Here is a 21004-nt window from a genome sequence, read left to right as displayed (position 1 = left end):
CAGCAGACCCCCGCCTCCTTTCCTCCTCCGTGGCTTTGCCGAGGGACGGAGCGCGCGCGCGCAGCAGACCCCCGCCTCCTTTCCTCCTCAGCGACTTTGCCGAGGGACGGAGCGCGCCCGCGCGCACCCACTTTCGCCGAAGGGGAGTGAGCGGGGAGGGCCTGTCACATGACCTCCCCCCGCTGACGCCACGCGGCGTCTCTGCGGCGAGGGGTGGGCGTGGCGAAGGGCCGCGCCCCGGCCGGTTCAGGGGGCTCCTGTCAGACCGGCGCGCTTCCACTCGGCTCGCCTTGCGCGCGGGCTTTGCCGGGTGGCAGAACGCGCGCGAGCGGTGGGCACCCCGCCGCCATGAAGCCCGGGCGGGTGAGTGAAGGAATGAGGGAGCCAGCCGGGTTTGGGCGGGGGCGGCGCAAGGCGAGGAGAAGGCGGGCGGAGGGCAGACGGGCAAAATGGAGATGAGGCGGCGAGTGAGAACAGCCGGGCCGGGCCTTCCTGCAGGTGCCTTGCCTCCTGACCTCGGGCAAGGGCAGGCTGAGGCTTCAGGGCCTTCCAAACCATCCGCCCCAGCTCCTCGGTGGAATGGTAGGAATCACGCTATGACTCCCAAAATGGGGTTGCCAACCCCCTCTTACTAACAAGACTCCTGTCATGAGCCTCCAACGCTTTTCCGAGGATGCAGGTACACCGGTCGGGAGAAGTTTTATATGTGTGTCAGGCTGCTTTGAAAGGCGCAGGAGCCGGGCTAGTAGGTCGCAAGGCTACCCTAAAGTGTGGAAAGATCTCAAAACACGTAACTTGCCGCATGGTAGGTTAATTCCACAGAGTGCCTAAGTAACAGGTTCCCTCTTGTCCTGTCCCAATTGCACAGAGCCTCATGAAATTTTATTTATTTATTACATTTCTATACCGCCCAATAGCCGGAGCTCTCTGGGCGGTTCGCAAAAATTAAAAACATTCAAAGTATAAAACAACAGTAGAAAACCATAATATAAAATACAATATAAAAGCTCATCAATCGATGCATCATTCCAAAACTCGCGCAAAACTGAATCGAACCAACTCCCATTTAGAGTCGCAAAAGACTCACGCGCTAGCCAAAAGTTTGTATGTGCATGGAGGAGTATGCAGAATTTGTTAAATGCATGCGCATGCATATCCCACACCTATATAAGTTAGATAGAACTTGGAGGATTAATCAGGACCACATATACATTCATGTATCTGTCTCAGTTTATATAGATGCTTATGAAGCACGTACACATGGTAATTTTACATATCCCTTGTAGATGTTGTGCAGACTTCTACTGTTACTTTCTACTGTTAGTTTTTCCCTACCCTGTGCCTGCTTACCCTACCCTGTACCTGTTTGCATTCTCTTCCCCTCCTTATTGTTTTACTATGATTTTATTAGATTGTAAGCCTATGCGGCAGGGTCTTGCTATTTACTGTTTTACTCTGTACAGCACCATGTACATTGATGGTGCTATATAAATAAATAAATAATAATAATAATAATAATAATAATAATAGATACAAATCACACATCTATAACCATTTAGATACCACTGAATCTATGGCATGAAGATATATTGGAGAATGGACACACGTACAAAGCTATAGCAGTGGTGTTTTCTTCACATCTGCTCTTCAGGATCCATTAGATTTAGCAAACCTAAATATTACAGTGTATGCCTTTGGTGGGGGGTGGGCAGCAGTGGGAATTAATATGACAATAGAAACTTTAGTTATATGAAAAGGCCTAATAGTCTCCATTGTAGATCTCATTCTACTTCAGTTTCATGTTCTGCAAATAGTAAAAGAAGAGTCATGTACTCCAGTGCTGTTACAAGCATAATACAATAAATAACAGGTGCACAAACAAAAGAGGATAAGGAGAACACAAGCAAATAGTGAGGAAACATTGGTCATTTAATTCCCTGCAAGTTAAGAAATGTCTGTCAAAATATACCTTGCATAATGTGCAGGACAAATCTTGAGCAGAGAGGTAGAGATAATTCAGGTTCGTAATAGTCCCTTGCCTTGTCACCTGTGGTAAGAGGTCCAGATGACAAGGCAGGAAAGATTTTGATAATCATTGGTGTGTTATAAATGACAGACAAGTATTTTACTTATTCCAATATTTATATTCTGCCTTTCTATGATAAAAACCAAATTTAAGGCAGTTTACAAATGTAAATTGCAACACTATTTAAACCAATCCTAATAATAAAATAAAGAGTTTTTAAAAAAGCATAACAACTGTATTGGCAACAGCAACTCAAATATATGACCATAAGTTTTGACTAAAAAATGCCCACCAGAATAGGAAAGGTTTATTAGCCTGTTTAAATGCAGGCAAGGCTGTCATAATGAGTACACAAAAAGATAGAAATAAAATAATACTTGAAAAACATCATCCCAGCTGCCAGAACATTTTTTGGCTGATAGCAAAAAGCTAGTCATTCAGCCTAGAGAGATCCCTCCAGTCATGCTATCAGACAGAACCAGCATCAGCTGAAGACTCAATGCATACAGGCTACAGGAAGGGGATGTTTCCTTGCCCTCTAGTTCCTGCCGTGAGTTATGGAAAGAAGAGATGGAGATGAGAACTGATGTTGTATCATAGCTAAGAGTTGTGAGCAAACATGAATCGCACCTCAGCCATGAATTTACTAAACCAGCCACAGTGCTCTCAAGACCTCCCAAATTTACAATATCTGATAATATTGCTGACCCACCTTACAGGGCTGTTGTAATTATTGAGAATGTTTAAGGTGTGCTTTGAATACATACCTACAAAGGCCTATATACATGTTAAGCTTGTATTCTGGTTTGTCAATGTGTTTAACATTTTATGTTTTCAGCATAATCTGAGGATTTAATCAGGGAAAGGAAAGGCAAATTTCAAAAGCATGGCTCAGGGTCTAGGTAAAAACGGAAAATGTTAGGTATCGTTCAATATTTGGCTTTCTGCCCCCTCCCTCCCTCCTCCTTCTTTGGGTACTCCTATGACAATAACAGGGTTAGAGCTGGGTGTTGTACAGCTGCAAGCCCATATTGGCATTCATCATGGTGGACTAGAACAAATGGGTAAAAATGGCAAGGAAGTAGATTTTGACTAAACATTTTCTTTCTTCCTTCATTGTATTTATATCCCGCCTTTTTTCCTCCAAGGAACCTAGTGTGGCCTACGTAATCCTCCTCTCTATGTTATCTTCACAATAACAACCCTGTGAGGTAGGTTGCCTGAGACGCTGTGACTGGTCCAAAGTCACCCATTGAGCTTCCATGGCCAAGTGGGTCTAGAACCCAGATCTCCCGTTTCCCAGTCCAACACTCTAGCCACTACACCACACTGGCTCTCCTGCACTACACACATCAGGCAAATCCTACACCTCAGGAAAAACCTTCCAACGAAGCAGGGGTTTCACAGCTTGATGAACTCCAAAATTCCTTCTAATTCTGAAGTTCTATGATTCTTTGACATGCATTGCCAAAGGAATATAGTATCTTAAAAAATCTCAAAGTTACTTCATTCTTGAAAACACAGTTGCAGAGAATTTCCTTCCTACTGAATGGCAGGCTGAGGATGCCTTAGTTGGGGGAAAGAAGCCAATGAACATTTCTTTGTGGGGTGGTCTGGAGAGGAGAAATACAATTTATGAATGTGGATGATGAATACAGTAATTTGAATACAATGACTAAACAATACCCACATTCTCCTTTTAATAGATGAGTCATTATGGGCAAGTCATGCAACATCATTTTATAATTCTGTTGTTTCTTCTTCAATCTGTGCTTCTCTCTCTGGTTGGAATTGAGGAGTTTGATCCTGATATTGGAAGCATTAGTTTATTTGTTCAAAATACTATACAGGACTTGAAAAGAATAAGTGGGTGCCTGATGAACTTATAGCCAAAATCTCAGCTGTTGGTCTGTCCATCATGGAGTATGGCCTACATGGCATGAAAAAATAGTATTGCACTATGTGGAGCTTTCAACTGAAATTGGTTAGTAATATTACATGTTAAATCAATGTTTATCCTTGATTATGCATGATGCAGTTGTGGCCACATTCACACATACAGTTCAGTTTAAATGAACTGAAGGAATTAAATGCTGAGTCGTCATTAGAAAGATTAGTAACTTAAGTCCTGTACTATTTGATCGTGTTCAAGATTACAGGCTAACTAGAGTCCCACTGTTCAGTATTACTTTGTGTGCGATTTTGGACTGCGTTGTTTGGACTACAAAAGGCCATCCAGTTCTTGCAAAGAAACTCCACATTAAAAGGACAAGTTGCAGGGTTACTGGAGCTGGGAGTGTGAGCTTACCATGAGAAATCAGCCAGAGCATGGAGAAAGTAATGTGTGGCTTGAACCCTGATGCATTTGTTTTTCTTGTGGGTGCAGTGTTAATGATCTCTCCTTATTAAAACATGCATGGATCATACAGAAGTAAGGTTACTTCTTCCAAAATAAGCCCTATACAATGCTGTCCATGTATGTTAAAATGAATGCTGCCCCATTTACACTGAATGGACCTGCAGGTAGACCTTACATCAGCCTTTCCCAACCAGATGCCCTCCAGATGTGTTGGATTACAACTCCTAGGAACCAGAGGGCACCACATTGGGGAAGGCTCCCTTATATGAAGTTAACTTGGGTTTAGGTTTTGACCCATCCTCTATTGATAAATGTCCTGTGATGTGTTATCGGTGAAACTGGGGCAACATTTTCTATCCTGCCATAACAATGGCCTTTTTCACAATTGTCCTTTTTTAATGTACTTGGGTGTACTTTAGTAGAGTCTAAATTCTGAAAAATAGTATCTACAATAGTATTTGCACATATTTATCTGATTTCTATACTGCCCTTCAACGCAAAGATTATCTCTTTTTGATACGGTCTTTGGACTAATTCAATAAAATAGTCTTGTGTACACAAAGGTTAATTTACAGTAAAACATACAATCACAAAAGTTCAATAAAAGCAATAAAATAATGAATCAGCAGAATGAAAGCAGCAATGAAACTGTAAAATTAGGAACTCAAAAATGGTCTCCAGAGAATGTGGTAACCATCCTCTTCTTTCTACTAGCCTGTGGGAATAAGTTAGAAGTGCCTCTGAGTATGTGCAGAGTGACTTTTTAGCAAGAAAGTGCTGGAAAGGGGCTATGGGATCAACAGCTTTGTGTTGTTATTATTATTATTACAGAACAAAATAAAACAGAATACAAAACACTCTGTCATATGACTTACAGTCTAAAATCACAATAACAAACAAACAGGGAGGGGAAAGTCCAACCAGCATGGGGGATAATAAAACCTAGTATCGTCACACTACGGATTATAAGCTTTCGAGAAAAGAAACATTTTCAAGAAAGATTTAAAAACTGAGAAGTCTTAAGTCACTGCATGTCTCTGTAAAGTAATCACTGTCCACAGCCTTCCTGGCAAATGTACTGTATACAACTAGAGCACAAAATTCTGAGAAAAATCCCTCCCTGTGTTTCTGACTCTCAATCCAGCAGTTCTGCACAATGAAAATACTGCCCTTGCCTTGGGAATTCTCTCTGTTCTTTGCTTTCACTCTGCCTGAGAGCTCCGTTTGAGCATAGCTGCAGCAGTTCCATCCTTTACAAACCAGTTGTCTTTTTTTTGCTGTTCTTTAATCAGCCTCCTCCAGAGGACAAAATTAGGAAGTTAGTGCAAAAGTTTTCTCCTTTCCTTTCTGGGTAGAAAATGGACTGTATGAGGAGCTGTAAGGGAGCTTGGAATAGCAGGGGCTGTAGAGCAAAGGAGGAGTCAGCAGCAGATGAAGGCATACAAGGAAGTAGGAACTAAATAGACTGAGGGGAAAAAAGAGGAATGTGATTGAATGGGGGCAAGGAAGATTAAAAATACAGCAGCAGTAGCAGTCTCTTGCAGCGAATGTTAGCGGCTTAAAAGAGAAAATAATGGCAGTTAAAAAAAAGTAAAAGGGCAAAACACTGTGACTTCTCTTGGCTGAAGACTACACCCCAACTCAATTTGTCAGATATAAATATGGTTGGTTGCCATGACAAGTGTGTTTGTGGAATTCTGCAGGTAATAAAAGTCATCAGCTAGTAAATGTGCAAGAAAATGAAATGGTCTTTGCCAGGCACTAGCATAAAATGTTAATATACATGCCTCTTGAAGTTCCTTTGCCATGTGCCTCATATCAAGTTGGTGGGAGCACCTGGAGAAGAACCTTCAAAGACGACTGCAATGAAAGGAGAGGTTGATGTAGAAGCAGAGATTCTTTAAGGGTCATGTAGGGCTTTAAAGGTGAGCACTAGCATTTTGATTTTTTTCAATATGCAAGACATGTTCCCAATAATTTTTCCCAGTTTGTACCCTAGCAGGTGTATTTTGTACGAACTGCAGTTTCTAGATCATTGCACTGAAATAGTCCAACTTGTTGACAAGATATGCAGATCACTGCCCAGCAATCACATTGCTTTTCATAATAAATAGACCTTATCTTTTGCAACTATATGCATAACTCAAATGGAATCTCTTGTTGAACGGGGGCGACTCACAGCAGTAAAATTAAATGTACTTGTTCGTTTTCTATATATTTGTGTTTTCTATATATTTGTGTCACATCAGAAAATGACCAAGGTGCTTTTTAACATTCGAGCCGCTGTGGTTTCTAGGAAGTCGTGGAAAGGCAATGCATTCATCCCTTGCTGATGTCATCCACATACACATTTTATATAACTCTTCTGCTTTTTATGCAAAATGACTTAGGCTTCTTGTTTATAATGTGTTTGAATATGGTCCTTGTTGTGAAGAGGCTGCCCACCATTCCCTTGGATAGGCATTAACTGGTTTGAGACTCAGGGGCCCTTTCTACACCTAAGGATTATCCCAGGAAAATGGAGGGATCATCCCTGCCTGCTGTCAGGATCCTCTGTGTGTCATTTGCATGCACAGGGATGATCCCGGGACGATCCCTGGAAAAAAGGCAGGTGTAGAAACGGCCAGCATCTTTATTTCTGAATGTAATAAAGGAAGATTTAAAACTACCATAGTGGGCAATAAAATACATTAATTCCATAGAGATAATTTTGAATAATTAAGAACCCTCCACGGTTTGGGACCACAATACCTGATGGAACGCCTCTCCTGACATGAACCTACCCATACACTGCACTCAACATCTAAGGTCCTCCGAGTGCCTACTCTGAGGGAAGCTTGGAGGATAGCAACAAGGGAGAGGGCCTTTTCAGTGGTGGCCCCCCAATTATGGAATGATCTCCCCGATGAGGCTCGCCTGGCGCCAACATGGTTATCTTTTTGGCGCCAGGTCAAGATTTTTCTCTTCTCCCAGGCATTTAACAGCATTTAAAACATATGCTAAGTTTGTTTGTTTTTTAATGGACCCCAGAACTGTTGTTTAAATGGATACTGTTGTTTTATACTGTTGTTTTTATATTTTTAATGGTTTTATATTTTGTATACTTCTTAATGTTCACTTGTTTTTAACTTTTGTAAACCACCCAGAGAGCTTCAGCTATGGGGCAGTATATAAATTTAATAAATAAATAAGCATGAACCCTAGAATAGTGCTTGGCTAAACCAGTGTTGCTATAGCCAGTGTTCTGGTGTAGAGCAGACCCTGGCTGTAGTTGGGTCACCACCACCCCAGTTACCAACCCACCTATAGAACAGCGCATACACTGGTGGAAGGAGCACTAACCTGTGACAAAGGGGCTCTTTTGAACATGGGGCTTCAACACTCATCAGCTCCTCATCCCACTTACTTTCTGAAAGTGATTCTTTGGAGAAAGTGGTGCTTATGCAAGGCTGTGGAAGAAGAGTCAGAAAACGAAATTTGCTTAGGAACAAGGGTGAAACTTGAAGCAATTTATCTATTTGTTTAGCTCAGCAAAGTGCATGAAGATAGCAAACAATGAAAAAAGAAAACTATGCTTCCAGGGTTCCTCTTTTTAAAGGGAACTGACTCCATTTTAATCTATCTTCTTGCCTTGGACAAACTTCACTTTTCTTCCCGGTTATCTTGAGCAGTTAGCACTATTATTATTATGCTGATTTCAAGTTTCTTGGCTCTCTTTACCCAAGGAACTTGAAATCAGTGCTAGATGGGCAAGATAGGGCTGGGCAGGGAAGAGTGACAAGAGTCATTGGTGACAAAGTCCCTAAATTAATTGCCATTTGTCTACTTTGCTTTGCTTTAACTTTTGCCATGTTCTGTGGCAGTAGGTATTAAACCAACGGTGGGGTACTAGTTTGGGGTCAGGGCCCAGATGATTCTCCCTAAAATGATGTCAGGGGCCATGGCCAAGCCCCTAATGTCATTTGATCCCTGGCTTCACTGTACTCAGGCTTCCCTTGTTGGGGATGGCCCACGCAGAATAAAGTTGCCCCAACCAAAGCACCAGATGGATGATCTGCGCGGCAAGCTGGCCAAGGTGGCTTCACCTGCCCTGTGCCGTCTCCCATCGAGAGAATTGGCTGCAGAGCCAGTTGGGAGGGCGAGCAGCATGCTAAGTGAGAGGAATCCCCACTGTTAGTTCTGATTGGCAGTAAAGTGAGAATTCCCCTCCTTGCAGGGGAATCCCTGCAACCACAGATCAGAGATAATGAGGATTCCTCTCTCTCTCTCTCTCTCTCTCTCTCTCTCTCTCTCTCTCTCTCTCTCTCTCTCTCTCACACACACACACACACACACACACACACACACACACACACACACCCCTTAGCCTCCAGGGGCTGGGGCTTGGAGATGGGGCAGGGCATGGAGCCTATGGAGGGAGCCCAATCTTCTATGGGTGAGATGGGAGACCTCTCTGGGCTGGATTTTCCCCACCCCTGCTTTAAACGAATGCAGAGAGGCCTGGTAATTTCTGCTTGTTCCAAATTATATTAACTCAATGGAAAATGTGTTCATGACAAGAAATCCTGGCCTTGAATAGGGAAAAGCAAGTAGTGACAAACCAGTACAAAATCATGCAGAGACAGCTCAGGCCATGCTTGCACCAGCACTTCTCTGTTCTTTCGCTGTCTGTCTCTCTGCCCATGGCTAGACCTACTGGGTCTAGCGTGACGGAGAGGGGAGGATCTCGTGATATGGTTATTGCAAGATCCTCTCCCTCTGTCTACACGCAGCAAACAATGTCCAGGAAGAAGTTGCGGCTACCATTTTGTTTTTGTTTTTTTTAATTGAGAAAGAGCGCTCCCACGAAAATGTAAATGTAAAAAACCCCCTGCTCCCCCCACCCCATCCCTGATGGGCAAGGAGCTCCTGAGGAGCTCCGCACCCCATGCCTGGTTACTCACGAGGAGCTGGGACAAACCGCGATGCCCAGCCATACGTCTCGGGACGAGCCTGGGACCGCAGGAAAAAACAGCATTAAACTGTAGGGTCATATCCTGGGGAAATGGTGGGATCATCCCTCCCTGCCCCCGGGATCCCCTGTGGACACATGGGGACACACAGGGATGATCCTAGGGCGATCCCTGGGATAAACCCTCGTCTAGCCATGCCTCTCCCACCTCTGTCTCTCACACACTCTCTCGCTCACACACACACACACACACACACACACACAGAGTTCATTTGTTTGTCTGGCACCCAATTGTCTCTCTGCTTATTTATATAGCATTCCTTTTTCTCAGGAATGTAGTCTGTTACTTAGGTGTGTTAATTTTAAAAGAAGTTAGATATGCACAAACATACCTATACATAATGCCATAAATTTGCAGGTGTATGTAGAAGGGAGTGGGGTGAGGATGGGACTTCAAGCTCTGTGAGATTCAGAAGTAGCTAGGCTGGTGCAGTATTTTAAAAATGCATATGGTAGTAGCTGTCAGGGGATGGGCATTATGGATGAAGAGGTGGAAATAGACACATTAAGCATTGTGCTAATGAGAAAGACTACTAATGAAAAGTGGGGGAGGAGCAGAACAGTTGCTGGAACATGGAACACTGTGCTAGTCCACATAAACATAGGGGATAGTGTGCATCAAGATCAATATCTAGTTAATAAGGCACTAAATTCCACACTTAAAATACAGAAATGGGGTGTCAGTTGGGACCAGATGTGGTTCAGATTGCATAAATGGATCTTGGTACCGCAAATTAATTATTTTTAAATGCTCTATGCTGCCTTCAATAGAAATATTCTCAGCGTAGTTCACACTATTACAAGAAAAAGAGTTGCTGCAGACATGTCTTCGGTGTTTAGGGTAGCTAGGGGCCTTTCATGAAACAATAAATGCATATCTTGGTTCTCATTCTATGCCTGGACTTTTCTACTTAAAGCTACAGCAAGCTCTGCGCAGCTTTGTTCATTCATTTTTCCTTTTTGTAGGAGAAGAGAACCCTCCTGTGAAGACCGAACAAGCAGCATGATGGATTCAGAAGATCTTGTTATTAAGAAGTCAAAGACAGACCAAATTGGTCACCGCATTGTAAATGTTAGCTCAGGCAAACATTACTTTTGTGGTTATTGTGCAGCCATGACAAATGTTTCAGTCACCTTCCCCATTCAGAAAGTCCTCTTTCGGCAGCAACTGTACGGCGTACGAACCAGGGATGCGATACGTCAGCTGCAGAAAGATGGGCTGAGGAATCTGTACCGTGGCATCCTTCCTCCACTGATGCAGAAGAGTACAACCCTGGCGTTAATGTTTGGTCTGTATGAGGACTTGTCTTCCGTATTCCTAAGGCACATGAGTGCACCTGAGATTTTGACCCGGAGCTTGGCAGCTGTGCTTGCTGGGACCACAGAGGCTGTTCTGACCCCCTTTGAGCGTGTTCAGACACTTCTGCAGGACTACAAACATCATGACAAATTTACAAACACTTTCCAAGCATTCAGAGTACTTCGGGAACATGGAGCCAGGGAATACTATCGGGGTTTGGTGCCAATCCTGCTCCGGAACGGTCCTAGCAATGTTCTTTTCTTCGGTCTGAGAGGACCTATCAAACAATGTTTGCCTGAAGCAACAACTTACAGTACTCATTTGATCAATGATTTTATCTGTGGAGGGGTATTGGGTGCTATGCTGGGATTCCTGTTTTTCCCAATGAACGTTGTAAAAGCCCGCATGCAGTCACAAATTGGTGGGGAATTCCAGCCTTTTTCAAAAGTCTTCATGAAGATTTGGCTGGAGCGTGACAGGAAACTGACACACCTCTTCCGAGGTGCCCATCTGAATTATCACCGGTCCCTGATTTCCTGGGGCATAATCAATGCAACATATGAATTCTTGCTCAAATTATTGTGAAAAGTGTTAACCGCTTGTGAAGTTCCTTTTCTCAGTTGGGCATCAGACAACTCTGAGCTATCCATTTCCAGGGAGTAATCAAACTCTCACTAGTAACACTGAACTCCATAACATTTGGGAAATTTAATTGCAAAATTATAACTCTTTCAGTAGGTAAGGATGTCTGTTATTTTAATCAGTGCCTACTTAGTTCAAAATATAATTGCATCCACTCGTATTAATGGCCTTTCAGTCTTGTGTCAGCTGTATGGATAAAATGATTGGTTGAAAATTTTCCTGGAATAAAAGGATGCCAGAAGGTGGATTTGCCCAAAGCATGATAAACTGCATTTTATATTGGCCTATAAACAGTTTGCTCCAGATCAGCTTCAACTTTCTTCAACACTCCTGGTGATCCAAAGAATGCACTTTGAAGAAATGCAACAGGGCAGAAGACTGATATTTACTTTGTTGCTTCACCTGTTTGTAACAAATGGTATGTTATAATAAATGGGCCTTAAGTTTCCATGATGCCCCCCCCCTTCCCATTTTTTTTCTCCCTTTGGAAAGAGACTGCCAAATTTGGGAGAGAAATCTCTCAGTTGAAACTTAAGGTTCTGTAAAACTTGTGAAAAAGCTTTTGGTAGACTGAATATGAGATCTTGTCAAGATTTAATATTAAATTTCAGAATCTGTGTTCACTGTAAGCCTGGTGGTAGATAAATCTGTTTAAAACTAAATAGCTGCAGGGTTGGGTTGGCTGGGCAGGAAAGGGTGAAAAAAGCTTTATCTGAAAAGTTTTGAAATATGTCTTCATATTACACTGCCACGTAACTTGTCACTGGATTTTTGTTTGCCCATTTAGACTAATTTTGGTGCAAGTGGGATACACTAACCAGTGTAGCTTCATTTTAATCACTTTTCAGCTTTGGAAAGTATGGCACAAATCACATGTGGTGTAATTCATTTCAGGTTAAGCATTTTAAAATCCCATTTATTTTCAGTGGCATTTAACACTTTTTACAGGATTGTGCTCCATGTTAATTCTGAGTTTAGTTAAGCAGAGTTTTAGTGCACTGGAATAGAAATGACCTGTCTAGGAGTTTAATGTCTCATTTTCAGGATATCCCACTGCGGTAGAAAAGGCATGTTGTTTGTATTGGGGGGTATGGGAGCATGGCCTCCTGCAATTCCTTTAATATTAACTGGTGTTTATATCAGTAGGCTTGGTTTATGAGATCCGTCCACCTACTTTCACAGAAAACGGATTATTTAATTGAGGCCCCACTTTATGTATAGCCTTATCCAGTTTGTGAACTGGCTGCATAGTGTCATGTGAAGGACCGTGCATGTATGTAAAAAGGAGAAAAGCCTTTGCAAGTATTACATGGAGCTGATTTTATGTGTGTATTCAATCATGCTGACAAACATTTCTGTATACATAAAAGAATTCAGGTAAAAAAATAGAAGCAAAGCAAGAGATCATAGGACAATTATCAAGAGGAAAGCAAGTCTACCGTAATAATACTCATTATGGGATTGGAGTTTTTTTTTGTATATTTTATCCACCCACTCCCTTATGCAAATAGGAGTTAATTCTTATTTGTGGTGTACAGAAACATTTTCCCAAATTGAATTGATCATTCTCCAAGTGTTAGAGTATTGTTGTTGTTTTTAAGTGTAGGTGACCTCTCAGCATTGAGAGGGTATGATTTTTAGTTTACTTTGCCTATTGTTCATCTGAAAAATTGCCTCAAAACAGCAGTTAATCTTGATCCAACTTTTCCCATTTCCTGATATTTGTACTGTACTAGTGTATGCTACTTAGCCTCACAGTTAATTGCCAAGCACAACATGCAAGAATGTTTGATATTTTGAATGTTGTAATTATTTGCATTTAAAAATAAAAAGTATGTTGAATGTTCTGCTGGTAAAATCTGATTTTACCGGTGTTTTTTGTAACTTCCCTTGATGAATAAACGAAAGAAAGACCCATTTCCTGAAATGGATTTCTCTAACACCGTTTTGAGTTCATGTGACTCTGGAAGCAATTTTGAAGGATAGTTATACAGCTCTGCTTTTAGATTTTTCGGTTTCTCATCCACAGGGGCATAGGACAGAAAATATCTTACAATTTTGCATAGTGGGGATACAGCTATATTATAAAATGCACATAAGTTATCCCTTTCTGCTTAACTGCTTGCCCAGACTTCTTCTAAAGGCTTGCCGGAGGTGACAAACCACCTGCCTCTTGCTGTGCTTTTGCTAGACTGCTGGTATTGGTAATAAAAAGAGAGGGGGAATAAAGAACAGAACTGCCACATTCAGGACTGATAATAGAGTTTAGAACAGGGGATGCATATAATTGCAGCCTGGCACCCTCCTGAACTACAGTTCCCATCAGCTCCGGCAAAGGGTCAGGGCTTGTAGGAGTTGTAGTCTAAAACATCTGGAGGGGACCAGGTTGCCTACCCCTGTGTCATGAGCTCAATCTGGCCAAAAACATACTGTATGTTTTTATCTGTACCCTGAGATCTTAGTGATATAGGGTGGGATATAAATATTTTAAATAAATAAATAAAAATAAATAAATTCAATAACCCTCCATATTTTGTAAGCTGTGGAGGCCCTGTCAGGCTGTTTTTTAAAAAAGATTATTCTCACTAACAAACTACTTTTTGCATATCTAAGGAGTCCCCTGAGCACCCCTTTTGCTTCCAGGCATAGGATAGGCATGGGATTTACGTAAGTTCATTATGAGAAGGGCTGTAGGGCCTGCAATAAATTGTTGCAGTGTGGAGTGCTCAGTAACCAGCCATGCCACTTCCAGGATATCCCATTCTCTGCCCCCAACAGACGCTCAATGATGTGTAGACACCAAGCATGGTCAGCCCTTTTCTTCTACTTCTAAATACCTTGAAGTTCTGAGCAAACTGACACCTCCCTCTTGTTTCTCAGTATCCCCTGCTTTTTGTTTGGTTTTTGCTAAAGAGCCATCATACCCACCCAAGTTTGCTGTTATTAGAAGAGATAGAACACTACACAAACTGACGTGTATGTTGATAAGCAAAGACACTGCTTGATATGTAAAGCTGGAGGCATCTTCAATTGCATTTTAAATAGATGCCATACATACCAACACCAGTACTTTTTCTCTGGTGTAAGAGTTAATGACGCTGCACAGCAAAAGTAAAGTCTACCCAATATCTGCATGAACCACAATCATGAACAGGATTAAAGACAGCCCCGAGATTAAATGCCCCGTTCCTGGTTTGGATCAAATTACAAACACAAAATAACCTGGACTATAGTTCTAAGAGATGAAAGGTAGTGACAAAGTTTCTAGCCACCCTCCTGACTTGGCCAATTAAAAAAATAAAAATCAAGTCTTCAAGAATACATTCCAGGGTGAACCATATTGCCCCTTATTTTAAAATACAATGTTGTTCTAAAGTTAGCCTGTCTTATTAACTGGATGATGTTTTTTAAAAAAGAAACATTCTATAATGGATATATGCTGTGCCCTCAGCCAATCATTTAAGCTGTATTTCTGTGGCCTAGTTCTTTGGGCCAAATTAGGTCAGACACAGAGTTCCATCATCAGATCTGCAACATCTTTTTCTTTTTCCTAATCCTAAAATAGCCAGAGGAGGTAGGCAGTTTGGATCAGGGTCATGGTGCTGGAGGGCAAAGGGTTTAGCTTCCACCCACCATGCCCCTATTGCAAATTGTCCCCTGGATTGCTATCAGCTTTCCCTAACCCAGGCCTGAAATCAACATCCTTGGGCAGGTGCTTGGGACTCAGACAGACCCACCAGCACTCATGACTGCTCTGGGACCCCTGGGCTGAGAAACTACCAGCCACCATGTTAAATTTCCCATAATGTCCCAGAACACCAGACACAGCATCATTCCAGGGCATAGTCACTTGCCACTGCTGGGGGGCGGGGGGTCAGAGGGCACTGATAGTACTTTGGCAAGCCCCACCCCTCAGACCTGCTCACCAGACCACTTGTCCATTGCCGGATGCTGACCCAAACTGTTGCTTAGCAACTTGATGGGAGGTCAGATGGAATCTTCAGAGGACTGAGTGACTGTCTGCTTTAAGCCAGGGGTGTTGAACTTCTTTCAACCTGAGGGCCAAATTTTGGAGAATCTCTCAGGGGTCACATTCCAATGGTGGTAGTGGGGAGGTTGGAGACAAAAGGGGCAGGGCCAAGATCCCTCCAAAATACCAGCCTATTTTAGCTTAAGTCTCTTCCAGACAGGAACTAAGCTTCAAGGGAGCCATTTACACCTATTAGAATAGGGTGGTGGTGGTGGGGTGAATGCACAAAAGTCAGAAAATAGCACGGACTGAGCCAGCAGAAAGGGTGGGCCCAGAGAATGGGGTGTGTCTATTTGGGGAACTCTGGGGGGTTGGATTGGGGCCCCAGGCAGGCCGGTTTGGGACCCCCAGCCTGAGGTTCTTCACCTCTGCTTTAAGCCATGCATCAACTAAAAAATAACATTGCCATCCAAAGCCCATTCTGTGCACATCTATCTTCTTCACAATAGAAATGTGTTCAATGTGAGGCAGAAAAAGGAGCTTTCTGTGTGGGATTAGGGTTTCATCAAAGTATTTGGCCAGATAACTAAAGAATCCAACAAGAGGTTTAGAAGTCTTTTGGATCCATAAGCCTCTGAAACTGGACTCCTGTGGATGCAAGAAAATATTATAAGCCCATTCAATCACAAACAGATAAAGCAACTGATAATCTTGTGGCACCTTGAAGATTACCAGTTTCTTATGGCATGAGCTTTCGTGGGTGGCAGTACACTAAATCCTATGCCATAGCACATGTGTTAATCTTTGAGGTGCTATAAGATTCCTTGTTGTTTTTTGCTGTAGTGGACGCACATGGCTAGCCCTCTGGAAATGATCACAGACAGTGACCCATCCATGACAGAAAGGTCCTAAATTGGATTCCCCTAACCACATATCACACCTCACCTGCTTGGAATGGAAGACCATACTTAGGGTATGTAATGTAATGTAGATTGGACTGGACATATTGCAATATCTCCAGGGCAGCCTATTATTGTTGGAATTGTTGTAGATCACATGATGAATATGAGCCAAAAGTACGATGTGTCTGCAAGAAAGGCAAATGCTATTTTGGGCTGCATTAATAGAAGTATAGCTTTCAAATTGCGTGAGGTACTGGTTCCTCTCTATTCGGCCCTGGTTAGGCCTCGTCTTGAGTCCTGCATCCAGTTCTGGGCACCACACTTCAAGGACGTAGACAAGCTGGAGCGTGTTCAGAGGAGGGCATCCAGGATGATCAGGGGTCTGCAAACAAAGCCCTATGAAGAGAGACTGAAAGAACTGGGACATGTTTAGCCTGAGGGAAGACATGATAGGACTCTTCAAATACTTAAAAGGTCACACACAGGAGGGCCAGGAGGTTGGACTCGATGGCCTTGTAGGCCCCTTCCAGCTCTGCTATTCTATGATTCTATGATCTCTTCTTGATCCTCCCAGAGTGTAGGACATGGAATAATGGGCTGAAGTTACAGGAAGCCAGATTCTGGCTGGACATCAGGAAAAACTTCCTGACTGTTAGAGCAGTACAACAATGGAACCAGTTACCTAGGGAGGTCATGGGCTCTCCCACACTCGAGGCATTCAAGAGGCAGCTGGACAACCATCTGTCAGGGATGCTTTAGGATGGATTCCTGCATTGAGCAGGGGGTTGGACTCGATGGCCTTATAGGCCCCTTCCAACCCTACTATTCTATGATTCTATTAAGGTAGCCTTAACATGGAAAATGAAACCCCCTAGAACAATGCACCTAACATCAACCCTCCTTCCATTAACTCAGTCAAAGACCTTGTTAGAGCTGACCACTCCGTTCCACAACAGAATCCCCAATCTCTAAGTGTCGAGAACCATGTATACCCATGTTCCGTACAGACAGTATCTAAAATAAGGTGCCTGATAAACACACACCCTTTCTATTTTGTCACAAACAGAATACCAACCTGGTAGCGACTGAACTCGTGTAGGTCACACAGACTGAGCCAGCGGAATGGACACCACTGACAGAATTTCCCTGCCAGCCGGAGCACCCTGCACATGCTCCAAATCTTGTCCCAGAGGGTTGGAGAACCCCCAGAGCAGATGTGAGATGTTCCATGGGAGGTTGAAGGAGTGAGGAGAAGAGGAGTTCCCAATGCATGAGTGGAACATTGGTTTTAGTCCAAAGTTTCCTTCATTAAAAATATTTTGTTCCCAGTGGATCAGGTTGTATTTACTGTAGAATAGCTAAGACGAACCCCTGCCTTCACTGAGCTTGTTTTGTATGCACAGGGAGTTTTGTTTTGAGGTGGGGGCTCTTTTGAACATGCAATCCCCCACCTGCAGCAGGTTGTAGTACAATAAAGGAGCCCTGTACTTGAACAGAAAAGTGCTTGATGCATGCTAAAGCAGGGATAGGGAACTGTGAACTTCCAGATTTTGGACTACAATTCCCATCAAACCTCACCATTGGCCATGCTAGCTAGGCCTGATGGAAGTTAGAGTCCAACAATACCTGGAGGGCGAGGGGTTCACCACTCCAAATGTTAAAGTGATCTTGAAAGGTGCCCTAGGAATTTTGGGTGGTGGAAGTGGTAGAAGAGTTTCTACACTATTATGCAATGCACTGAGTTTGTGCTCAATTTTGTAGTTAAAAAAGCATTAGGCATGAAACATAACTGCACTTTAAATACTGACAAATGCAAGCAATTGCAAGTTAATTCAGAGTAGAGTTGTAAAAAAAAATTCAAAACATTTAAGCTACTTTTTGAGGAGTTAATACAAGTTTTCCAGATAGCTTTTGGGTATGTGGATTGTATTAAAATTTACACCTTTTATGATGAAATCTTAAGCATTCCAAAATAGTCCTCATGCACAAATTTGTTCTGTATTACTCTACTAAGAAGCCGCTGCAACAAATCCATTATCAAATAAGATGCAAATCAAACAAGGAACCAACTGACATAAATGAATGCTTCAGCTGGGTGTCTTCCTACACTCCAACACTTCCTAAAGCCTCATCCTTTTGTAACGTTTGGGATTTAATTCTGCATTATTGTGGCCACCAAGTTTCACCCACTGTGACGATACTTAAAGGGAGGTGGCGGGGAAGCCCCACTGGCCAGGTTGACTGGGAATTATGGGAGTTGCAGTCCAGCACATCTGGATGGCACAAGGCTGGGGGAAGGGTGGTCTAATGCAAAGACTGGCCACATTTTAGGATTTTTATTCCCCCCGCCTCCAAAAAAAATCAGAATTGGAAGATATACCATATAGGCCTTTTTACAGAGCTATAAAAACAAAAACCTAACGCAGAGAGATTTACAGTGCAATCCTGTCCATGAAGTAAGATTCATAGTATCTTAGTATCCAATGGGGCTTATTCCCTAGTAAATTGCTTTAGGATTGCCACCTTAGCCATGCTTTAGAGCAGAAATAAATCTGTTCCCCCAAATCTACCTTAACATTAACAATTTTGGTGTAGAATATTAAAGTGTTCCGAGACTATCTTCATTTGATATCCAATAATATAACAATATTTGATAGTAGACATGCAATGATATTTAGCAGCTGACAGCATGATAACGGATATGTAGCTGATATGCAATGGTATGTGTTAGTGGCTTTTTACTTTCACGGAGTACTTTCTGCATTATCTGATCTACCATGGAACTTCCTCTATAACTTCCTGTAAAATGCACACAATTCTAGTTTGCATACTCAGTTCACGCAGGCAGTTGCAGGGCTGCACCAGGATGAATGGGAAGTGCATTCTCCAGAAAACCCAACACTCCCACATAGCTGCGCATTGCAGAGGAAGACCAATTGTGACAGACAAGCTGTCTTTCAGGGAGGTTTGCCCACCATTATTAGTTTTCTCATCATGGTAAAAACCTCGCACTAAAACAGGGTTGCTGAACCTCTTCCAATCCAAGAACCAAATTCAATTTCAGAAAAGGTCTCAGGGACCAAAACACCAGCATATTCTACAGTTCTCACTGCCAGTAACAAAACTGGGAAACCGCTAAATGATTGGCCCACAGACCTGAGGTTCAACACACCTGCACCAGAAGTTTAAATGGTGGAGCTGGAATATTTGGCAAATGTCTAATATTTGAGCATTTTCATTTCAGCTGCAGTCTTTTTAAGCCCTTTGCAATCAGTGCAACAAGTTGGGTCAAGTTAGCATAATTAACTTTCCGTTGATTTGAGTCACAATGTGTTTTATAAAAGTAGAAACTTCCATTTTTAAAACCTTACCCTAAGTGGATGTTTTTGACAATTAAGCCTGACCTCTAGTGGAGTATTTGGGAAATGTGACATGAGTTCGACACAGTTCTCACTGGACAAGCACAACAGCTATCGCCTTCAGATATAGACTAGTAGTGGTTTTAGTAAACTTTTATAAAACTTACTATCTTCAGGAATATAGTTTATAGATTCTTGAAGCTTATGCTGTACTATAGGAATCAACTGTGACGAAACCATGCATTTAAAGCACACACACACACGTATACATACTGTATGTGCACACTTCACAGTCCAACCAGGATCACAGAATTAAAAATTGTCACTAAAATATTAGTTATGTGGTTTAGTGTAAAATATACAAAGAATTTCAATCCAAGAGGAGAAAAAACTAGGTTGGAACCATATCTTATTTTGCAGCCAGATTATATTTACTCAGAATAGATGTCACTGAGTTGTAGAGCACTTTGAATAAACAGGCTTAAAATCAAGGTGATCGTATCAATGCTGCATTTTATAACCAGGTGAACAAGTGTGCTATTTCAGTATGAGTCTTCCCTTATTGAGAAACAGAAACAAAAAAATGCCTCAGGAGTTAAGGTTACATTACTGTGACTATATTAACCATACTGGAAAGCTTTTGAAACAGGATTAAAACCAATACCTAATAGAGCTTGTTGTAAAAAAGCAAATATGAAAAGTTAAGCAATGAATCTAGAGCACAGACAAAGTGTTTTTAGTATAAAAGAGTCTAAACCAAATAACTGAGTTTTGCATTCACCATCTCTTCTTCCATTTTGAATGTTCAAAAAGCCCCTTTTAACTCAGCAAACTGGACTAAGATTGCTATCAATAGGAAGGCATACCACCATTTCAAGAAGTATTGCTCTTTACGAACACAACCCTCAAAAACTCCATTTCTTACTACTCTATGAAATAGGACGCCCAAAGAAGTGGCTATGGGGGTGTTAGTAGACAAGTAAGAGCATAGGAAATAGCTTTGTGACAGGTCAGGGAATGGGTTTATCAAGCCCAGTACTCCACAATTCCTCAACCTCCTGCCCTCCAAATGTGTTGGACTACAACACCCGTCAGTCCCAGCCCAATAGCCATACACACTAGCAAGCCCCTCCCCAAGGGCAACAGGGAACTAAAGGTTCAAAAACACACAACAGAAACAACCTTCCTAATGTGAAATAAAATCTGAAGCTCATGCAGAGATGTACTTGATGTTATCCTAATGCCTGACCCGTCATCCTGGTTTTTAATATTTGAGTTATTTTTTTTTTTAAAAGTATGTTATTTTTATTTCATTAATATGTTTAGGATCTATGTCTGGGGTTTTATGTTTTGTCCAGATGCATCTTAAACAAAACCGTGTCCACAATCCAGAAAACTACAAATAAGCAGATGACTGCTTATTGGCTGCTAGGTT

The 21004-nt window shown here is 42.2% G+C and overlaps 1 protein-coding gene across 2 annotated transcripts; it reads left to right on the top strand.

Annotated features, from left to right (window-relative positions):
• The first annotated feature begins 264 nt into the window (after positions 1–264).
• SLC25A51 (solute carrier family 25 member 51) lies at positions 265–13278 on the top strand. 2 transcript variants are annotated; one of them, XM_063129079.1, is made up of 2 exons: positions 265–363; positions 10363–13278. In XM_063129079.1, the coding sequence occupies exon 2, from the start codon at positions 10400–10402 to the stop codon at positions 11279–11281; it is 882 nt and encodes a 293-aa protein (XP_062985149.1). In that variant the 5' UTR covers positions 265–363; positions 10363–10399; the 3' UTR covers positions 11282–13278. The 2 variants fall into 2 exon arrangements, with proteins under 2 accessions (XP_062985149.1, XP_062985150.1); XM_063129080.1 differs by lacking the exon at positions 265–363 and adding an exon at positions 565–582.
• The last annotated feature ends 7726 nt before the right edge of the window (positions 13279–21004 follow it).

The sequence above is a fragment of the Elgaria multicarinata genome, chromosome 6 (genome assembly GCF_023053635.1).
Source record: "Elgaria multicarinata webbii isolate HBS135686 ecotype San Diego chromosome 6, rElgMul1.1.pri, whole genome shotgun sequence".
NCBI classification, from domain to species: Eukaryota; Metazoa; Chordata; class Lepidosauria; order Squamata; family Anguidae; genus Elgaria; species Elgaria multicarinata.
Note: the sequence above shows the minus strand (reverse complement) of the source record. Positions and strands in the feature narration are given on the sequence as shown.

What these genes read in the sequence shown, in the direction of transcription:
- SLC25A51 (XM_063129079.1), top strand. Translation starts at nt 10,400, where the DNA reads ATGATGGATTCAGAAGATCTTGTTATTAAGAAGTCAAAGACAGACCAA.